Source organism: Notechis scutatus, chromosome 1 (assembly GCF_049901735.1).
Source record: "Notechis scutatus isolate UNSWTSFEM ecotype Mainland chromosome 1, rNotScu1.2, whole genome shotgun sequence".
Taxonomy (NCBI): Eukaryota; Metazoa; Chordata; class Lepidosauria; order Squamata; family Elapidae; genus Notechis; species Notechis scutatus.
The window spans coordinates 72,934,991-72,956,109 of NC_142009.1; the positions used below are offsets into that span (position 1 = coordinate 72,934,991).

At 35.8% G+C, this 21,119-nt stretch overlaps 1 protein-coding gene across 3 annotated transcripts in view; it reads left to right on the forward strand.

Moving 5' to 3' along the window:
• LYST (lysosomal trafficking regulator) overlaps window positions 1-21,119 on the forward strand; it is a 97,892-nt gene that overhangs the window by 13,249 nt on the left and 63,524 nt on the right. For all 3 annotated transcript variants that reach the window (XM_026669424.2, XM_026669425.2, XM_087967645.1), the window contains 11 exons: window positions 1,313-1,403; window positions 2,151-4,227; window positions 5,172-6,144; window positions 6,963-7,124; window positions 7,799-7,955; window positions 12,248-12,474; window positions 15,119-15,185; window positions 16,592-16,701; window positions 17,393-17,816; window positions 18,797-18,938; window positions 19,380-19,553. In XM_026669424.2, coding sequence (XP_026525209.2) covers window positions 1,313-1,403; window positions 2,151-4,227; window positions 5,172-6,144; window positions 6,963-7,124; window positions 7,799-7,955; window positions 12,248-12,474; window positions 15,119-15,185; window positions 16,592-16,701; window positions 17,393-17,816; window positions 18,797-18,938; window positions 19,380-19,553 — 4,604 coding nt within the window. The remainder of the gene's footprint in view (window positions 1-1,312; window positions 1,404-2,150; window positions 4,228-5,171; window positions 6,145-6,962; window positions 7,125-7,798; window positions 7,956-12,247; window positions 12,475-15,118; window positions 15,186-16,591; window positions 16,702-17,392; window positions 17,817-18,796; window positions 18,939-19,379; window positions 19,554-21,119) is intronic.

A 21,119-nucleotide genomic window follows, 5' to 3' on the forward strand; every position in this document is an offset into this window, starting at 1 on the left:
TGAGTTGACACCCCTGCATTAGGCCAACGTTGTAAGATGGGCCAGTGCTGTAGCTTTTTAGCCACTGTCCTAATAACGTAGGACATGGGTTTTCCCACATGAAATAATCAGATGTGAATGACTTGAAGGACAAGATCTCTTTCCAGTCAGTTCACTCATAAGTTAACTTTTTCGAAGTATTCATAATACATTGACTCATAAATTAAGTACATAGGTAGGTTTAAATATCTTGCTATTTAAAAATAAACCAGAGTTGTAATTTATCAAGTTAACCTGGTGTGGAAATGCAGCTGGTACAAATTTAATAGCCTGATTTAGCTATTACTGTCTTAGACAATATTACTTCTATTTTTTATTGTTTTATTTTTGTGGCTGTACAATATTTTTTGCAGCTATATATCTGTTTACCTGGGTGTTGTTACACTAATGGTATTTCTTTTCCAAACTGGTTATTTCACTTACCATTTTAATGTGAATATTAAACAGTATTTGGAGACAAGGCAAGAACCCATTATACACCTAGTATTTTCTGGAATCAATCAAATTAAAAAGGAAAATCTATCCTGGGCCAACTTATCCAGAGATCAAAGAAAAACCTAATTGAGATTGATGTAGGCTTCAGTATCTTCTAAAAATAACTGGTAAAAATGATAACCATATCTGTTGTCTCACCTGGATTAAATAGAAAGGTAAAGGAGGGCACCCCCAAATTATTAATGTACAGGTTAAAAAGAATGTGCAATAAAACTGAATTCTGTGAAGCAATTGCCATGGTAAAATACGGTAGTCTAAAAATGTTATGAAACATTACTCCAAACTTCTGCCAGCTGTTCTAAAATGTTATTGTGAATTTAGCTATGTTGAAATCTAAGGGGAAGTCTGAGGAACGCACCGATTATGTAAGGCACTTCCAGTCTTAAAACCAAACCTTAGGTTAAATTGAAAGAACTAGAGAAAATCTTGAGAGAGGGAAGAAAGAAAATTTCTCAGGATTAGAGCTCAATTGAATTACAGGTAGTCCTCAATTTATGATTGGTCACTTAGCAACTGTTCATGTTATGACTGACCTGAACAAGGGGACTGATGAGGCTCCATTACAGTCATTACTTTAAGGATTACCTGTAACTTTTTTCACTTCAGATTAAATGGTTAAAATGTTAATACAGAATGCTATAAATTGGTATTAGACGCTTTGAAAAAAACAAACAATAAAACTTATGAAAGTATGGTAAATTATTTTTCATAAATAATGAATTATATTATTTTATTTTATGAATTATCATAAAAAGATGTGTTTTTGTTTCTTTAATAGGAGCTTACCTGTCGAGAAGACCTTCTTACTCTCCTTCTATCACTTCTGCCACTAGTATGGAAAATACCTGTGGAGAAAGAAAAGGCCATAGGTAAGTTCTCTGTAATCTTGATGCATAGATTTAAAATATATTTAATAATTATAACTTGAAATACATTTTTTCCAGATAAGTGAACATCTAAAATTTCTGTGCATATAACTATATAAAAGCAAGATTGTTTAATAAGTATCATAGAGCTTTTTTGTATTCTACATCTCCCAATTACCTTATAAAATGTACTTTTTAAAGTGCTTTATAAATATTCATGACAACTTGGAAAAATGAAGAGTCATATATTGTACACAGGGTACTGAACTGAGTTGTGTCTGAAATTAAACTGAGGGGTTTTTTTAGCTTTGATTTAAAGCGTTTATATTCAAAGTTTGGTATCAGTTTTTGTGTTCAAGGGCTAATTTGTGTCCTACAGCTGGTTTCATTAAATCATTTTTCCAAAACAAATAATATGTAACACTTCATATTTAAAAACTATAGTTCTTGTTATATGTAACCAAAGAGAAAAAAAGAAAATGGATTTGGTCAGGACACATTTGAATGTACTAGATAGATTATATTTATTACAAAGCGAATCTTAATAACATACATTTAGATCATGCTAACATCATTTAGGTGCATATATTACACAGTTAGGTCTTGTTCTCTGTGTGGCAAGTCTTTAAAAATCTTTTAAGTAATAGGCTGGCCATATAAGTTTGCATCTAGATAAGTATGACGACACATTTTTATCTCAAGCTGTGAGATTCTAGTATCAATTGAAATAATCTTCCTGTTTTCCAACAGATTTTAATCTGCCCTTCTCTGTTGAAATATGTTTGACCAAAGAGACAACCCTAAGTTCTCTGAAACCTTCTCAGGAAAAACAAAATGTAGGAGAAAATGTTCATCTATCTGCTCAGGCTTCTGGAAAGCTAAATTCTTCTTGGAAGAACAGACGCCAGCGCAAAACTACTCATCGATATTCTGTGAGGGATGCAAGGAAATCCCAAATCTCCACCTCTGATTCAGAAGGCAACTCAGATGAAAAGACTAGCGCTATAATAAGGCACAGGAGACCACAGCTTCTGCAACCTTTTCCAGCAAACCAGTCTAAAGAGCAATCTGTAACAAGTGAATGTAACTTTCTAGAATCTGAAATGGTCCAGAGCTGTAATTATGGAAGGGAGAACTCCCAACAGTTCATTCCAGTTCAAGAAGGTATTGTTCAGGCTTCAGATGAGTCAGTTACACCATCTGCCAGTTATTTAGACAACTCTCCCTTTGATTTGTGTCATGTCTTATTGTCCTTGCTGGAAAAAATATGTAAGTTTGATATTGCATTGAACCACAAGTCTGCATTGGCAGCCAGTGTGATAGGCACTCTAACAGAATTCTTGTCAAAACTTGGAGATTGTTACAATATAAATAGTGCTGCTGAAAATGAAGCTGTTTCATCAAGTTGGACAGAAGAATCAGTTGCTCTGGTTCAGAGAATGCTCTTTAGGACAGTGCTGCATCTTATGGCAGTAGATGTTAATAATGCTGATACTATGCCTGGAAATTTGAGAAAAAATCTTACTGATTTACTTAAAGCAGCCCCAAAAGTGAAATGTATTCTAGATGCACTATTTAGTCCTTTTCCTTCAAGATTACAAGGAACATTACAAAACGTATTGCAGGTTAATTTTTTCTCACAGAATCGCCACAGATTCCTTCTTTTGCCCGAGTTCATGGAAGGAGTTCTGCAAATTCTAATCTGCTGCCTTCAGAGTGCAGCCTCTAATCCTATTTATTTTAGCCAAGCCATGGATCTGATTCACGAATTCATACAGCAGCAGGGTTTCAAACTGTTTGAAACCACAGTACTCCAGATGGAAGGATTATGCGCCAGGGGCCCAGAGGTCAACACAGAAGCGTCAGAATATCTCAAAGCCCTCGTCAACAGCATTATGAAAATAATCAGCACTATCAAAAAGGTGAAATCAGAACAACTTCACCAGTCTGTGTGTGCGAGAAAACGGCACAGGCGATGTGAATATTCTCACTTCATGCATCACCACAGAGATCTCTCAGGATTGCCAGTTTCTACTTTTAAATATCAAGCTTCTAAGAGTCCTTTTGAAGAAACAGCTGATGGGGAAGTTCATTATCCTGACCGGTGTTGCTGTGTTGCTGTTTGTGCTCACCAGTGTCTGAGGTTGCTCCAAAAACTTTCTCTGAACAGTACATGTTTTCAGATCTTAACTGGCATCCACAATGTAGGCATATGTTGTTGCATGGATCCTAAATCAGTAATTAGCCCCTTGCTTCATTCCTTCAGATCACAAACTTTCAAGAATTTTCAGCCACATATACTAAGCATCCTTAATAAGTTTATTTTAGAACAACTTGGAGGATTACAAATTTCTCAGAAAGTGACGCATGCCTCTTGCAACATCTGCAGCATTGACTGTGATCAACTTGCAGAACTTGATGACTTCCTACATGGGAATGCTGCTGAAGTATCAGCATCAAGTTCATCAGCTCCATACAGGTTTCAAGGGATTTTGCCTAGCAGAGGATCTGAAAATATGTTTCTGAAATGGGATGCCTTGGAGGCATATCAGAGCCTTGTTTTTGAGGATGATGACAAACTGCGTTGCATGCAGATTGCTGGACATATTTGTAATTTGATCCAAAAAGGCAATGAGATTATTCAATGGAAACTGTACAATTATATATTCAGCCCAGTGCTCCAGAGAGGTGTTGAGTTGGCTCATTACTCCCAACAAACTGGTGCAACTACTGCTTTTAGTCAAACAAGTGGCTATCAAAAAAGATGTTTCCCTCAGGAAGTCCTTCAGATCTATTTACAGACTCTACCAATACTGTTTAAATCCAGGTTTGTTCATTTTGTTCATTGGGGGGAACAAATATATTTGGCCAGTTTCTTCCATACCTCTTCTTGGCATAATAAAATTGGAAGCTAAGAATGTCACTGCTGATAGTAAAGGAAGATGAGTAAAGATTGGTAAAGTCATAAATTCCCACTCCTGGACAGTTCCCGTTTTAAATTGGCCTTGGATTAATCTTATGGCCCTACTAAGGAAATTATATTGGTGTAGTATTTACAAGATTATATTCCCTACTAAATTTACATAAATGCCCAATTTTGGAATTTATTTCTACGCTAAATCTATATGAAGCCACATTTATTTTTTTCTCCTCTTGACAATAAATCTTGCATCTTTAAAGATAAATAAGCACGTATATTTCCAGATGGCTACGGTCCTACCAAAATCCTCCTGAATGCTCTGAAAAACTATTGATAGAAAAATCAGCTCTTGTATTATTTGGAAATATATAAGCACATATTCCATAATTCCCATAGTATATATTCAAAGCCAAAGTATAGTATTCTGATAAAAGCTTGTATGTTACTATGCTTATTGCAACCCACTTCTCTGTTGCTTTCTTCGTTTGTGTTATTAAAAATGTAGCAATTAGTTAATGAAGCTGTGCTTTGAAATATGAATCGCATAGCATAGCATAGCATAATTTGGCAGCATAGCACATGCTTTGGATTAGAAGATCCGAATTCAGTTCTTGTCATCTCCAAGTGTGGGAAAGCTGCTGACTGAATCCTCCTCTTCTCACTAGTTTTATCCTGTACTAGCTACAAGAAACTATTTATTAATGGAGAAAATGTTTGTAAAGGAATTTAGGAGTTTAGCGTCAATATCCCAATCCCCAATGATATATGGCATTATAGTAAATTATTTATGTCTCTTTCTCTCTCTCTCTCATTTAGTTGATAACAGTTTAAAATATTGTTTTCCTCCACAGAATAATACAAGAATTATTTTTAAGCTGTAACGGAATAAACCAAATAACTGAATTAAATTACTTGGACAGTGTGAGAGCATACTCATTGAAAGTATTTGAAACATTGGTAGTTTCCCTTGGAGATCAGCAGACAGATCAATTGATGCCACATGTGGAAAGTTTGGACAGTGAAGAAAAAGTGCTTGCCTTAGACTTGGATGTTGCAGTTCATAGACAGCAAATGGTTTCCGATGTGCCTCAGAGCCTAAGTAAATTTTATGCTGGACTCAAAGAAATCAATCCGAAAAGGAAGAAATCAGTCAGTCAAGATGTTCACCTCAACATGATAAACATATTTCTCTGTGTTACTTTTTTATGCGTGAGTAAGGAAGCAGAGGCTGATCGAGATTCAACAAATGATTCTGAAGATACTTCAGGTTATGATAGTACTGCTAGTGAACCTTTCAGCCATAAGCTTCCATGTCTGTCATTTGAAAGTTTGACTTTGCCTTCCTTGGAATATATACACAGGGCAGCAGATACTTGGTCAATGTGTCGTTCAATCTATTTGTGTAATGCAGTATTTCAAAGACAATTCCATAGACTTGGTGGTTTTGAAGTATGTCACAGATTAATAGCCATGATTATTGAGAAACTTGGCGTGAAAGAAGAAAAGGAAGAAGGTATGCAGGAGAAACCTACTGAATTTCTTTTCAAAAATTGTTCATCGCAGTTGATAATGAACAATGAGAAAGGGCAGTCAGACAATAATACTGATGAAAATCTTGACAATATAGGCCAACAGAAATCCATCTCTTATCAGCATTCATATGCAGAGCAAGCTTCGACTGATGGCACTGCAGAATCAAAACATGTCTTAATGCAAGAAAATGACTGGTCGCTGCAAGGTATAAGACTTTTGGAAGCTCTGCTGGCAATTTGTTTACACAGTGCAACTAATTTCCAGCAGAAGGCTGAAATGGAGTCTCTTCAGGTATTGTGCTCTTAAAACTTCATTAAATATTGACATTCCTGGCTTTAATTGACAGATGCTTTAGAAAGAGGATCAAAAAGTTGTTTGGCATGTTGAAACAAGTGTCTCATGACAAGCAGAATTTTTAAGTTTAATGAAGTTTACCAAATGTATCAGAATGACAGAATGACATTTGTCAACCTCCCCCCCCCTAAAAAATATATATATATATATATCCCCCAACCCATTGCCATTCATCATGCTGTGAGTTTTCCATATTCTTGCAAAGCTTTGGGGAGGCTGAGTATATTGCAGAGTTTGTAGCAAAGATAAAACCAAGGGGAAATCCTGTGTGAATAAGTGCAAGTGATTTGGATGAGCCCATTGCAAGAATATAGCTGCAAATGGACAGCTGAGAAACAGCATTTAAAATTGAGTTCCTTTTAATAAGGTAATTCTGAGGAGAAAGCAAATAATACAAAAGGGGACTAATACAAATAACTATCAAAAATGGATAGAAATGTATTTCCATAAAGAAATTTATGAGAATAAAAACTAAAATAAACCTGCCAAGGGATAATTGGCACAAATTCTTATTCACAGTGTACTTTTCAATTTCTGATGATGTAGAAATTGTAGTATCCCTTACCCAAAAGTAATGCATTAGTGTTTTTATTAACTTTGTAGGGATTTTTTAAAAATTAAACCATATATAGTGTATCATATTAGAATGCAACAGAGACATTTAGTTGGAAATAATTGTAATAGGAAAAAAAAGCCCTTTGAGAAATGAATGTTGGTTCTTGTTTTCAGCAACAATTATTTGTGCTTTAATTTAGAACATTTGTGTGGAAGACATATTACTTGAAATGAGGGAACAGCTAACTAAAGCTAGAGTAATGGAAACGGAATTGGTGAAGCCTTTATTTGATTCTTTGCTTCGAGTTGCATTGGGAACATATTTTACTGATCTGGACCATTCAGAAGAAAAGAAAGAAAAGGTATAACTAGCTCAAATTGCACATTTCCTACTGTTCACCTACTTGTCGCAGACTCTGCAGTTATTAGGTTGCTCTTAGTAATATTGACATCCTCTTGAAATAGGCAGCGTGCATATTCTAACTGAGCTACTATTGGGGTAACTTTGAGTAACCTCCAAGATTTCTGCTATGATTAGATTCCTCTTTCATGTTCTTTTTAAATACAGTCTCATTTTTGGGAAGTTTTGTAAATAGCTGAACCAGAATACTGGACTAGATAGGATTTTTAATCTGATCCAGAATGGTTTGTTTTTTTTGTTAAGTCTGCAAAACAACTGGGCAAGCTAGTGTGCATGGTGAATTAAAAGACTAAGCCTGAATGTGAATGTGAATTTCAAAAACTTACTAGTCTAAATGCTGCCTTCTCATTTATTTGTTCTACCTAGCATGAATTCAGAGTCTTGGGTATTTCTGTTTTGTCTTATGTTTTGCATACATTGAATTTAAAATATTAAGGAATGTACTGTAGCTATCTAATTGGAAGTGGGCGTTAGTATATTTAGATATTTTCTATCCAATTTTACCTTTCAATATTGCAGCATTGTTCTCAGTGCTATGAAGCCTAGAATCTATGAAAATAGTTGGTAAGTCTAATTTCTAATTGCACATTTTAAACTTATGTAATATCATGTCAGATTCATCAGTCTGAAAAGGAGCCTATGTCTCGGCCTGATGATATATCTGAAGAAGCTGATGAATCACAATGCTATTGTTTTAAATGTTTTGCTGAAGAAAAAGGCTATGATGCTGATAGTGAAAGTAATTCAGATGACAATGAAAGCAAGGATGAAGGCAAGTACTTGAGCTCTGAGTAATCCCTTTTGCGCTGAAATAGCAAATTGTAGAGTATTTTTTCCACAGTTGATAATCTTAAGGTCCTTTAGGATACAGACCTGTTCAAGTGTTGTGTAACAGTTTTTAAAACTGTCCATGTTAGACTTTTGCTTTTTTTTCCTTCTTAGTTCATCATTATAGTTCGCTGTTTGAGTCAGAAATTGAGAGGAATATAAAGACAACTACACCAGAGACCTGAAAAATTCTGTAATAGCGGCATTATGAAAAAATAGAAACAGCTACATTATTTCTTCCATTCTTGTTCGCTTCATAATTTTGTCATTAAAGAATGCAACTTGAGTTTTTATTTCTGTTTATGGGAGCTCCAGCTTATAAACCAATGATCCCCAAGCTTTCCAGCTTTGTGGAATGGCCAGTGGGGAGGGGGAGGAAATGGTTCTGTGCGACTTGCAGGTATATGTGCTCTCATGCGTACAGCGGACACTCGTGTGTGCTTGTGAAATGCTGTTTATGCGAGCGGCACACACTGCCACTTGTGCGGTCCTGTTCCAAACAGGCTGTGGTCCAGAACCAGGCCATGGCTTGAGGATTGGGGACCCCTGTTAGAAACCTTATGTGGTGTTTTTTAGTACAATGCAACCATTTATAAACTGTCACTTTCTAGAATATTTTTTAAAATAGGCATATAGCATTTGTAAACAGCATTATTAATGAAGATGTAAATAAATAAATAAAAAGCCAACAAAATAGGGTATTATCACATAATGTGCAATGCCTGTGTATCTAATCAATTTCATGTCTAAGGCCAAGCATACACTGAATATGAGTGTATATGATTTACCCTATTCATTTTAGTGAGAGTATGCTACAAGTTGATTTGGGACTTTGGGCTGTGTAGAATATTTGATTTCTAGTCATCCATTCTATTGTCAAGTAATGAACATTATTGTTGGGTAGCAGGATAACACACACATGCACACACACACACATACACACTGTTAGGAATATAAGTCACCTAACAGGTATTTGGGTTAGAAATATATAAACCAGGATAAACATTTTAGTACTATATCTTTAAGGGAGTGCAAGAGCATGCAATTGGGTGTGGTTTCTCAAACAGCCATAAGATGGAGCCAGAAACCTGGGTTGTTTAGTCTGAGTCTCAGAAGAGAGTGTGTCTGAGTGAGTATCACTGTTTCCTTCTGTTGGAAAGTATTGCCGTTGCTCCATTTCTTCTAATTGATTGAAATTACTGGATTTAATGTAAGTCTGATACTGAACTGTTTTTGACACTGGAATTTGATATTTGGATTATCCCTGGATTGAAAACTGACTGATTTTACCTGTGAATGACTTTGGACTGCTTATTTTGGACTTTGCTTAAACCTTTCTGGAAGTAAAAACCTACATTTACTGTACAGTGTATCTGTGTGCTCTGTGTGTATTATTCTAACACTACTCTATACGTCTCCCTGTATGTGCTCATTCTCCTAACGGGGAATTACCTCAACACTGGTTATGGGCCCAGGCCATACCAGGCTCAGATAACTGAGAGTTAGTGTGAATGCACAGTACTGTATACAGACAGCTGTTTACTGTTTAATTGTGGTTTACTATCCTGATAAAGATGGCACAATACACTTCAACAAGTCTATCACTGATAACCCGGTTGGAGGGAACAAACTATGTTTCCTGGTCTATGAAATGCAGTCTACTTCTGCGTAAAGAAGGTTTATGGAATGTAGTTCCAGACCCACTGGATGTAAATGCTTGGGATCCAGAAAATGAGGATGATGCCAAGAAGCTTGCTGACTTTAAACAGAACAATGAACGAGCTCTTTGTATAATTGGACTAACACTGAGTGACCAGCAGCTAGTCCATATTCGTGGAGAAGAGTCTGCTGCTAGGTGTTGGGAGAATTTGAAGAGGATTTATGTTCATGACAGTGTAGGTGCACACATACATCTTACACGTAAACTGTTTAGAGCACGTCTTCTGAAAGGTGGAGATATGTTAGCTCATTTAAACTTCATGAAAATAACTTTTCAAGAGCTACATGAAAAAGAACTGATATTTTCAGAGCTGCATCAAGTTTACATCATTCTTTCCTCATTGGATGAAAGTTATGATGATTATGTATCTTCACTGGAAGTACTGCCCAGAGATAAACTGACATTGACTGGCATAACTGGAAGATTGTTAGAAGAAGCAAGAAGACGGCTGGATAGGGACCAACTGAGGAAGGAAGAACCACAAGAAGAGGATTTATCTTCAACTGCCTATACTGTTAGGAAATGTTTTTCTTGTGGGGCTAGGGGACATATAGCTAAATTCTGTAAGAAGAGAAAACAACAGAATACTGGCAAACACCAGAAGGCTAAGAAGAATGTTAGTTTAGCTATGTCTAGCAATTCAACTGTAAACCATGATTTGTGGGTGGTTGATAGTGGAGCATCACAATGCATTACTAAAGATAGAAAAAGGTTTGTAAAGATGTCCATGAGTAAACAACATGTATCATTGGCAAATGGATGGAAGATTATAGCATCAGGTGAAGGTACTGCATATTGTTCTTGTATAAACAAACATTTAACTATGTTATATGTACCTAAACTGAAATTTAATTTGTTATCAGTAAGGGCTTTAGTTAATCTTGGTTATGTAGTAACCTTTAGTGGAGATAACTGTATCATAGAGAAAGAGGGTAAAAGGGTTACTGCTACTTTAAAGAATGATTTATATGTGATACATGATGATCAGCTGAAGATGGCTAACTCAGTTTATAACAATGTTAAGCCACATGATGAATGTATACATTTACTGCATAGAAGTCTGGGGCACATTAATTTCAAAATGCTCAAACAAACTGTTGAATTGTCAGTGGGAGTAAAATTGAAACCCTGTATTTACACTGTAATGCTTGTAGTCAAGAAAAGAGTAAGGTTACTCCAGCAAACAGACTTAATGGGTTTAAGACCAAAGAACCTTTAGAGGTTGTTTTTGCTGACATAATTGGTCCTAAGAAACCAAGTTTAGGAGGTGCCTGTTATATTTTGAGTATTATGGACCATTACTCAAGATATGGTTTCTCCTATCTTATGAAAAACAAAACAGAAACATTCCAACATTTCTTTAACTGGCTAAGGTTTGCTGAGAGAAAAATGAAAAGTAAAGTAATTACTTTAGTAACTGATAATGGGACTGAATTTGTTAACAAAAGATTCCAAACTATGCTAAAATTGGCTGGTGTTGAGCATAAACGTTCTGCACCTTACAGACCACAACATAACTCATTTATAGAACAAAGAGGGCAAACATTACAAGCCATGGCTCGCACTATGTTATCTGATTCAGGTTTACCTGAAACACTGGGGTGAAGCCATAATGTGTAGTAATCATGTTTTGAACAATGTAGTTAACACAACAACTGGAGAATTGCCATTCACTCGTTGGCATGGCAGAAAGCCAAATTTAAGTTACCTACACACATTTGGAGCTCCAGCATGGGTGCATATTCCTTCACAAGTAAGACTGAAAGGGCAACATAGAGCTAAGAAGTTATTTTTTGTGGGTTAAGAGGCCAACCATAGCTCATTTAGATTCTGGGATCAAGGCACAGCTCATGTTTATTGTAGTGCTAGGGCAAAAAAATGGTTGTATATATTGTCTTACCCAAAAGGGGAGAATGTTAGGAATATAAGTCACCTAACAGGTATTTGGGCTAGAAATATATAAACCAGGATAAACATTTTAGTACTATATCTTTAAGGGAGTGCAAGAGCATGCAATTGGGTGTGGTTTCTCAAACAGCCATAAGATGGAGCCAGAAACCAGGGTTGTTTAGTCTGAGTCTAGGAAGAGAGTGTGTCTGAGTGAGTATCTCTGTTTCCTTCTGTTGGAAAGTATTGCCGTTGCTCCATTTCTTCTAATTGACTGATATTACTGGATTTAATGTAAGTCTGATACTGAACTGTTTTTGACACTGGAATTTGATATTTGGATTATCCCTGGATTGAAAACTGACTGATTTTACCTGTGAATGACTTTGGACTGCTTATTTTGGACTTTGCTTAAACCTTTCTGGAAGTAAAAACCTACATTTACTGTACAGTGTATCTGTGTGCTCTGTGTGTATTATTCCAACACTACTCTCTATACGTCTCCCTGTATGCGCTCATTCTCCTAACGGGGAATTACCTCAACACACACACACACAAAGGTGGGTAGGTCTAACAGCCTCTGAATAATGGAATTTCCATATATAATGATGTGTCTCTTTTTTTTCCAGGAACAGAAATTAAAAGAGAGCAAGGATGTTTTGGCTATTGCAGTGTTCCTAGTGATCTTGCTGAAAATATTATTCAAGGAGAATTGATATATCCTGAACTATGTATGCTGGAATTACATTTACTTTCTGTTGGCAGTCCAAGCCTAGATGTGCTCACTCATGTTTTCCACAGCTTCTTGAAAGTAGTCAGGTTGAAGGAAAAAAATGCAACATTACTAATGGAACAGGTATGTGTCCTTGTGGCTGGATTCACACAACATACTAGGCACAGACACAGCTTGACAATCCATCTGACCCAATCAAAGAAACCATATTAATGCATTAAAACCAAATTTACAAAATCTGGTGGCCTAAAGTAAGAGTGTAATGGCTGAATACGATGTTCTAGTTCATATAGCATGCTGCAGTGCAAATTTGGGGGTTTGTGTTTGAAATTCAGCATTGCTGTCATAACTTGCATCTATTTTCCTTAGACAAGCTGTTTATTGGCTTGTCCAAGCAAAATGGGAAGGAAAGCTTCTGGTGTTGTCTGGCAGGGCTCTGACTTTACTCTCTACTTTGTTTGAATATGTCAGCTGCCAAGTGAGTTCTGATTTTATATGTTTACCCTTCATGACTTGGACAGCCAAAGCTGAATCATTGTCACGTTTGTTCCATTTTGCTTGGATTGTCCAAGCAATTCAAAGGGTGAATCTGGAGCATTGGTTTACAGATACCAAGCTGGATCACTGGCAGTACTTCCTCATGCTGCTCTAAAGAGCAGGCACCATTCCAAAATAGTAAGCTAAAAGTGTGAGTGGCTATCTCAACCATTAAGAGATTTTAGAAATAATGCAAAACTCAACATTTTTTTCCTATTACAAATATGGTTTAAAATATGGTTGTTTTATTGTTTATTTCCAATGAATTGTTTTATTTTATGAAGTGGGAAAATCCTATCATTGTTTTATTTGGTAAGGGGATTAAAATTTAATTATTAAAGTATGTTTCTTGCCCAACTCTAAGCCTACAGTTTTATTTTGGGAAGACACACAAATTTATTAACTAAATCATTTAAAGGGGACACATCACTGCAAAATTTCAGAAGCCCAGTATTAAAACAACGATTGCCTTCTTAGAACATTCTGATCACAAACTGTTCAATCCGTTTTAATCCATTTATGGTGCTATGCCAACCCAGACAATGAATTAAGGTTTTTATCTAGCATATGTTTTGGTTCATTTGAGGACATAATTCAAAATGTTAGTGATGAAGAGCTTGATGCATAATACTTTAGAGACTGGCACTAGGTTGTTCATGCTGTAAGAGTTGATGGAGTAATTATTCTCTGCGTATTGATGGAAACAAAAAAAAATAGCCCTTCAGTAACCATATTTAAGCTGTAAAATTCTTCTGCCTTGGGATATCAGACATTAGTTCTCATATCTGACTTTCTATTTGCAAAAGATGTTCACTTCACAGGGAGTTTAAATTTTAGTTGAGATTCTGTTTTCCACTGTATCTCCTGTTTTACCAGATGATGTGGATATTTTTGTTTATTATTTTATACATGATTTTAGTTATGGGCTGTTGTATTAAGTTGTGAAAATGGTTAGAATAGAAGATTACCTATATATTGCTTTTATATTCATATTTTTGTCTGTTCATGAATTGCTTGGACAAAAGGGGCAAGACAGATATTCCCACAAAACCTAGAAAAAAAAAGGGAATCAATTGACAATTTGAGGAACCTTCAGCATTTCAACCAGAGGAAACCTTCAAGGAATCTTTATCCTAAGGTTCCCATATCTCGTGGAATTGTCATTTTCTGCTTTAGGAAAATAATTAGTGAATATGTTTCTATGACAAGGAAGGAATGTATTAATCAAAGCATTCCAGGAATGGTTTGTTTCTGGAAGTGAGTCTTCTGGAACCCATTGTGTTCTAAATGTGTTCATAATGTTAATCCATTGGGTTCCGGATTACAGATGACTCTTTTTTTGTAGAGAGTTCACTTCAAAAAATAGAGAAACCGTCTCTGAAATCAGGCTGTTCCAGAACTGAAATATTCCATCAAACAGTGGAATGTCATTCAAATACCAGGTTAATATTTGGTTTCAAATTCCTCCTCCTCCTAACTAGAAATGATTGCTAGTCCTAGTTAAGTGTCACACCTGGCCTTAGGGAGGACTTAAACCACATTTAAAGGACTTTGTTGGATAAGGAGTCAAATGACAGAGCACGTTGTCCTATTGTTAATTTGGATGGTTATATTACTTCGGGTAAACAAAGTCACTGCATGTCTATATGGAGATTCTCAGTCACCAGGTCATGGTTTCCAAAGGTGCTTTTTTCAAAACATCTTCAAGGAAAAACAAAGAAAGTCCAGTTGCCTTTTGAAAAAGTACCTTCAGGAGGTCACTGCCCAGGCTTATCTCATGTCTATTCGTATACCCATCCATCTTACATTAAATAGAGACACAGACATTCTTAACAGGCATGGAAACAAAAAATTCGGAATAAATGTGGGAATAATGGACCAGACCATTTGCTATGAAAACACTGTTGATGGAGAATTTTAGAATTTAGAGAAGAGGTGTGAAGAAGAGCAAATTGTTTCACATGTTAGACATGTTTATATATCTAGACTACAATCTGTGCATCTTATAACTTGGCTATGAGCTTGATAATGTGAAAACATAATTATGAACTTGAGGAAACAGAGGGCAATACAAGGGGTTTAGTTAAAAATACATTGGAACATTTGGGCTAGGTTTGTTACTCATTTAACTGTAAAATATTTCTGGGCAGTACTTCCTCATCACTGCTGGATATTTTATTAATTCATGATGAGTGTTCTTTATAATTTTTTTATCTTGGTTGGTTTATAGGGAACTGTAAAGAGCCTTCTGGGAGGATTCCTCCATGTATTGACACAAACAGATTCCTGTTTTCATGGTGAGTTGTAAATAATGGATACAGTATTTCCTTTTGATTTGCTTTAACACTTGGCAATTACTCTTGGATCTGCATTTTGAAATGCTATATGTTCCTACTCAGTTATATATTTTCACAGTATATTCTTGTAATATGAGCACAGTCTAGCAAAGCTAAGCAGTTTATTGATTTATGTGAGAGAGCATTTGAGTAATAAGGTAAATTCCTAATGAAATACTGAGATTTAAATGTGCTTTGTTCTGTTGGATTATATACAGCTTTGTCTGTAAATGAGCGTTTAACTTCATATTTGCCCCAGGATGATGATTAGATTAGGTGTGAAAGAAATTACTCAATTCATAAACTATCTGTTCAAACTTTCTCCATCCTATTTCATATTCTAATGGGTTTCAGAAGAGAAGTTTTAATCTTCAATTTTAAGGAAGATTTATAATCATGAGAGGGGAATTATCACTCTTAGGTAATAGCCTCTATTATATTAGATACAGAATCAATAGCATTCTGTATTGATTTTTTTTCTGGTTTGATAAACCTCTTCAGATAAATAGGTAGATATTTTAAAACTCATATAAAGACAATGAAATGTGTCATTAATTCAAGAAAAATGGATTTTTGTATATATTATCTTCATAATATATTATTTACTGTATAAGCATGTGACTTCAGTTGTGTGTCTTGACTGGGAAATTACATTTTGTATAGATTATTTTACTTATTTTCTGGAAACTTTTGATTTTGCTTCAGTTCTACTTGTTTTATCATAGGTTTGGGTAGAGTATAGGTATGAAGGCAATCTAGCTTTCCTCACACGTTGTTTAAAATAGTGTCTATTATCTCCCTCAGGGGGGAAAAAGTATCTCAATCTATATCACATTTGAGGTGAAAACTAATATTTATATAGTTCCACAAACAAAAGATCCTGAATATAATATATAGTATATGTAGCTATTGGAAGTTGTTTTGCCTTTGTTATTACTAATGTAACCCAGAGGATTTAAAATACACTTGCCCTTTCTTGTGCATATAGTCATTACTATGACACCATATTTAATTACATTTTTACATTGCTATTGGGAGGGGGATCTTCTAGAGCAGCAAGTCTTTGTGCTCGTGATTATACACCAGAAATTGTAGCAGTGAACAAACAGCAGATGGATATGAAGCAAGATACCTCTTCCTAATCACAAGTCTATGTAGTTGTTTTCAGTTATTTCCTCTGATGTAAGGGAAAAAAAATATATCCAACAATGTAGGGATTGCTGCTGGGACGCATAAGAAAAGAAGCCTAGAAGCCACACTGAATGGTTTATTAGATTAAATTTGTTGGATTGCATCCTATTTTAAACAGATTTAACAGAGTTTAGTATAATATGGAATAATTTTAAAGCCATGATTCTGCTTTTCAGAATGTCAGAAAATATTAGTGGATTTGCTGGTTTCTCTGATGAGCTCAAGCACATCTTCAGAAGAGCTCACACTTCTTCTAAGGATCTTTTTAGAAAAAACACCTGCTACGGTAAGATTTTAATAGTAAAAGGGAAATACTTTGATTTGAAATTAAGTATTGCTTTAATATTTGTGTTTTATTACTGAATTGTCAAATTAGCATGTTATCCTTTAACTCGGGAGTCCCCTACCCTTGGACCATGGCTTGATGCCAGGCTGCTGCCCAGTTGGAACTGAACCACACAACGGCAGGCAAGTATGCATGTGTGTGCAGCTCCACTTTGGCAAGTGGCATGCTTATGCGTTCAGCTCCATTTATGTACGTGCCTGCTGCTTGTACAAATGGAGTTGCATATGCATACCTGCCGCTTGCACCAAGCCATCCTCTCCCCCCCTGGACCACAAGACTTAATTCAAGATTTAAATAGTAACATTTTTTCAAGCCTTAGTGGACCCCCTGTGATGCCACCACACCCCCCCAGGGGTCTGTGGACCACAGGTTGAGAACCACTGATCTATTGTTTTATTTTCTCAGAATGCCCCTGTGTTCTGTCTGAAGTTCAGAAGCTCTGCTAGAAATAGCTTATGCTTGAGGATGGTACTTAATTTTGTCATATGCATTTATTAATTGGTTTAAAAAAACTTTTTAGAAAGTGAGCAGGAGCTATCAGCAGACACATTGACTTTCATAAGTGTTGTGTTAGGAAGACAAATATGTGGTATAATGACCATTTGTTAATTATTTTGTTCATTTCTTTTAGGGTATCCTCCTTAAAGGAATCCTAAAAATTTTGGACGCAAATACCAGGATGCGGCCTTTACAGCATATCGTATTTCCTTTGCACCAAATTTCAAGTTTAGGAAGCAGCCCTTGCCAAAAATCAGCCCCTACATTCTGCAGCAAAACTGTAGCATTACTAAGGCGAGCAAAATTAGTCCAGGCAAAGAAAGAACCAGAGGGTGAGACTTTGCCACACCATCTTCTTTCTCCATGGCATGTGGCTCCAATCCATTTACCTCTGGTGGGACAAAACTGTTGGCCACATATGTCTGAAGGATTCAGTACCTCATTGTGGTTTAGCACTGAATGCATTCATAGAGCAGGCAGTTCCTTGGAGAAAAGTAAAAAAATGAAAAGAAGGAGCAAGTCGCTAATATCACATGAAAGCAGTTTTGATGAAGCAGGTAAGTAACACGTGTAAAGCTGTGGAAATTATTAAAAATATCTATATGATTGTTCCTCTGAATGATGAAGTGAATTAAACATTAAAACAACTATAAACTGCAAAAATCACAAAAAAAAAGAAATAGCATCTAAATATGAAAAAATTCAAAACAATGACAAGTATCTATACCTTCTGTATTTCCTGACCTCATCCTTGGGCAGACAGTCAGATCTTAAGCACCTTCTGGAAAGTCATCAGGCTTGATGTCAATCCATTCTCAGGTAGTAAGGTATTTCAAGGGACAGGTACCATACAAAAGGGCACATTTTCTGGTCCCACAAAATGACAGGGCCATTTGCTTAATTTTATAGATTGCTTATAATTTTGATGAGGGCTGGGATTAAGTTCTGTCACTTAATATTATTAGCTTTGAGGAAGCTAATTTTGGCGGGGTTGGTCTTTTTTAAAAATCAGCTTTTTAATATATTTGTACTTAGCGCTATAAAGATTTAAATTATTGGTGCAGAAAACGTTAATCGTAGCTTTAATACTTTTAATATTCTTATATATCAGTGCCATTTGATCTGCATGTTCTTTCATACTTTTCACAATTTAAATTTGATGTACTCTTTCTAAATCTGTTTGGATGAGGATATAGGAGCACAATCACCTTGCTTTAGAGGCATTCTCATTTTACTTTTAATTGGTATTATATTAACATTTCTATATGTTTTTAATCCTTAGTAAAAAAAACCACTGCAACAATTTCATTCTTTGTTACTTATACAATTGTTACTTTCTTACTTATATAGCTGTTTTAAACTTGGCTTAATTTTTTCCAAATTATGAGAAATGCAAAATGAAATGCTGCTGTGCATAATACTTGTACATGTCTATAAATTAAATTTCAAAATAAACCAAAGTTCCAGATTCTTCTCTTTTATGGAATAATATTCTGATTAATGATATGCTTGGTTTTATAATTGTTATGTGTTACAGAAGAAAGCAAACCTGGATTTGATTATCTCAATTTGGGAGATAAACTCCTTGAAGATGGCTGCCTTCATATATTTTCACTGGGCTCCAAAGCATTGATGATACAAGTCTGGGCTAATGTGAACTCGGGAACTTTCACATTTCGGTATCATTATCTTATTTTAGAGATGAAAAAAATGCATTTGAACAGATTATTTATGCCTTTTATCATCAGGGATTTGCTATAACATTAATAAAACGTTGCCACATTCTGTACTTTTATATACCCTGATTTTATCATATTACATTGAGTTCAAACAATGAGTCAAGCACAATGGGTAAAATGATATTTCTGCTTAATCAATTTAACTGGTTGCATTTATGTTTTACTAACCCTAGAAACCAATTGGATGGGAATAGTGTTTTATAACATTAATAAAGTGGCATATACAATAAAGTTGCAGCATCTAGAAAAATAAGTTGGTCCATTGTTAAGGCCTTGGATAATTGAAGCCCAAGCAAAGTAGTCTTGGGAAAGGAATAATATATATTTTGAAATATATTTTGATAACTTTTTAGTGATTTTCCTCTTTTTTATTTTCAATAGTATGTGTATAGATCCGAATGATGAAATGAAAGCTGGATTATTAGCACAAGCTGAAACACCAGAGAATACCTTCCTTGTAGGCAAATGGCAGCATTTGGCACTAACCTACATCGAACAACCAGAAAACAAGAAAAATATCCATGGAACTCTCTCTCTATGGATTTGTGGTCAGAGGTACGCTTTTCCAAGATTATAAATATTATACAGGTAGTCCTCAATTTATCACCAAAATTGAGCCCAAAATTTATGTTGTTAAGTGAGTTTTGCCCCATTTCACGACTTCTTGCCACATTTGCTAAGTGAATCACTGTAGTTCTTAAATTAGTAACATGATTATTAAGGGAATCTGGTTTCCCCATTTGCTTGTCAGAAGGTCTCCAAAGGAGATCACATGACTCTGGGACACTGCAACGGTCATAAGTATGAACCAATTGCCAAGCAATGTAAATCATGTAACTATGGGGATGTTTCAACAGTCATAAGTATGAAAAATGGTCATAAGTAACTTTTTTCAGTGCTGTTGAATCTTAGACCTGTCACTAAATGAACTGTTGTAAGTCAGGGACTACCTATATACATAAAACTAAGGAGGTCATGGGAAGCCTTGTCTATTCTTTTAAGATCTAAGTAAAAAATAACATTTTCTTTGAAGAGGTTTTGCTTCTCATTCAAAAAGCTGTGAAGAAGCTTCATAGACGAGAAGCAAAATCTTTTCAAAGAAAAACCAAGAAAGTCTAGTTGCTTTTTGGAAGAAGCACCTTTGGGACAACCGTGACCTGGATGATTGAGAATCTCCATAGACAACTTTTCAAATGGTTTATAATTCTACAGGTTTTCAGTAAAGGTCTGTTGACTTCATTTAGGCAGGGGAATATATTCCTGTCATAAAAGAGGAATCACTCATTTCTGTCAACTGTGGGCCTGATTTAATCAACCAAGGGGCAAGAAATGAGGTCCTCAACCTTTCTACATTCCATATTTTCAAGAGTTGATGAGATTTAAAAAGTACATGGCAAGTGGTTGTTGAAATCATGTGTCTGTAACCTGCTGTAATTCTGACAGCTCCAATGCAATTTGTTTAGGACGTGCCAGGGCATGTTCCCGTTCTCTGCTTTCTTGGTAGAGGAAATGCTATGCACTACAACAAATTGCCTATTCTGTATAGAAGGAGTAAGACTCAGAGCAGTAACCTACTTTCACTGGTTGCAGAGTTAAATGTTCAGATTCTGAGTACAGATGTACTCCATACCCAGTCTGATCTATCCAGGAGTCGAGTTGACCATGGCAAGTTGTTGGTGGTGGGTTGGCTGTGTCAAGTTATCCCATTCCATGGAGAAATTGCCTAAAGAAGCAATCTCTTCCTGAGCTGCTTTTTCTTGCAGTACATCCCTAAAAAGTGAAGACTGCAAGTTAGCAAGCTCAATGCTATGACTTTAATTAGTTAATTAGAATTGCAGCTGCTGCCTGAAATTGGTCAGATCTTGAGCACACCAGGCAAAAGCAGGCACAGGTACATTCCTTTCGGTGTGTATTCCCCATTGTGTGCCTGCTTACTTTCTTGTAATCCCTTCCTCTTTAATGAATGTAACACACAAATATCAATTCTTTTTCTTGATAATTATCTGCTTCCAAAGACTGGTGGAGTGGAGGAAAAGGGCTGTAAGATTTGTCCTTTTACCCAGCTTCCTCTTGAATCAAGTTCCCCAAACCCTTCCCTGCAGAGGTGGTATTCAGCAGGTT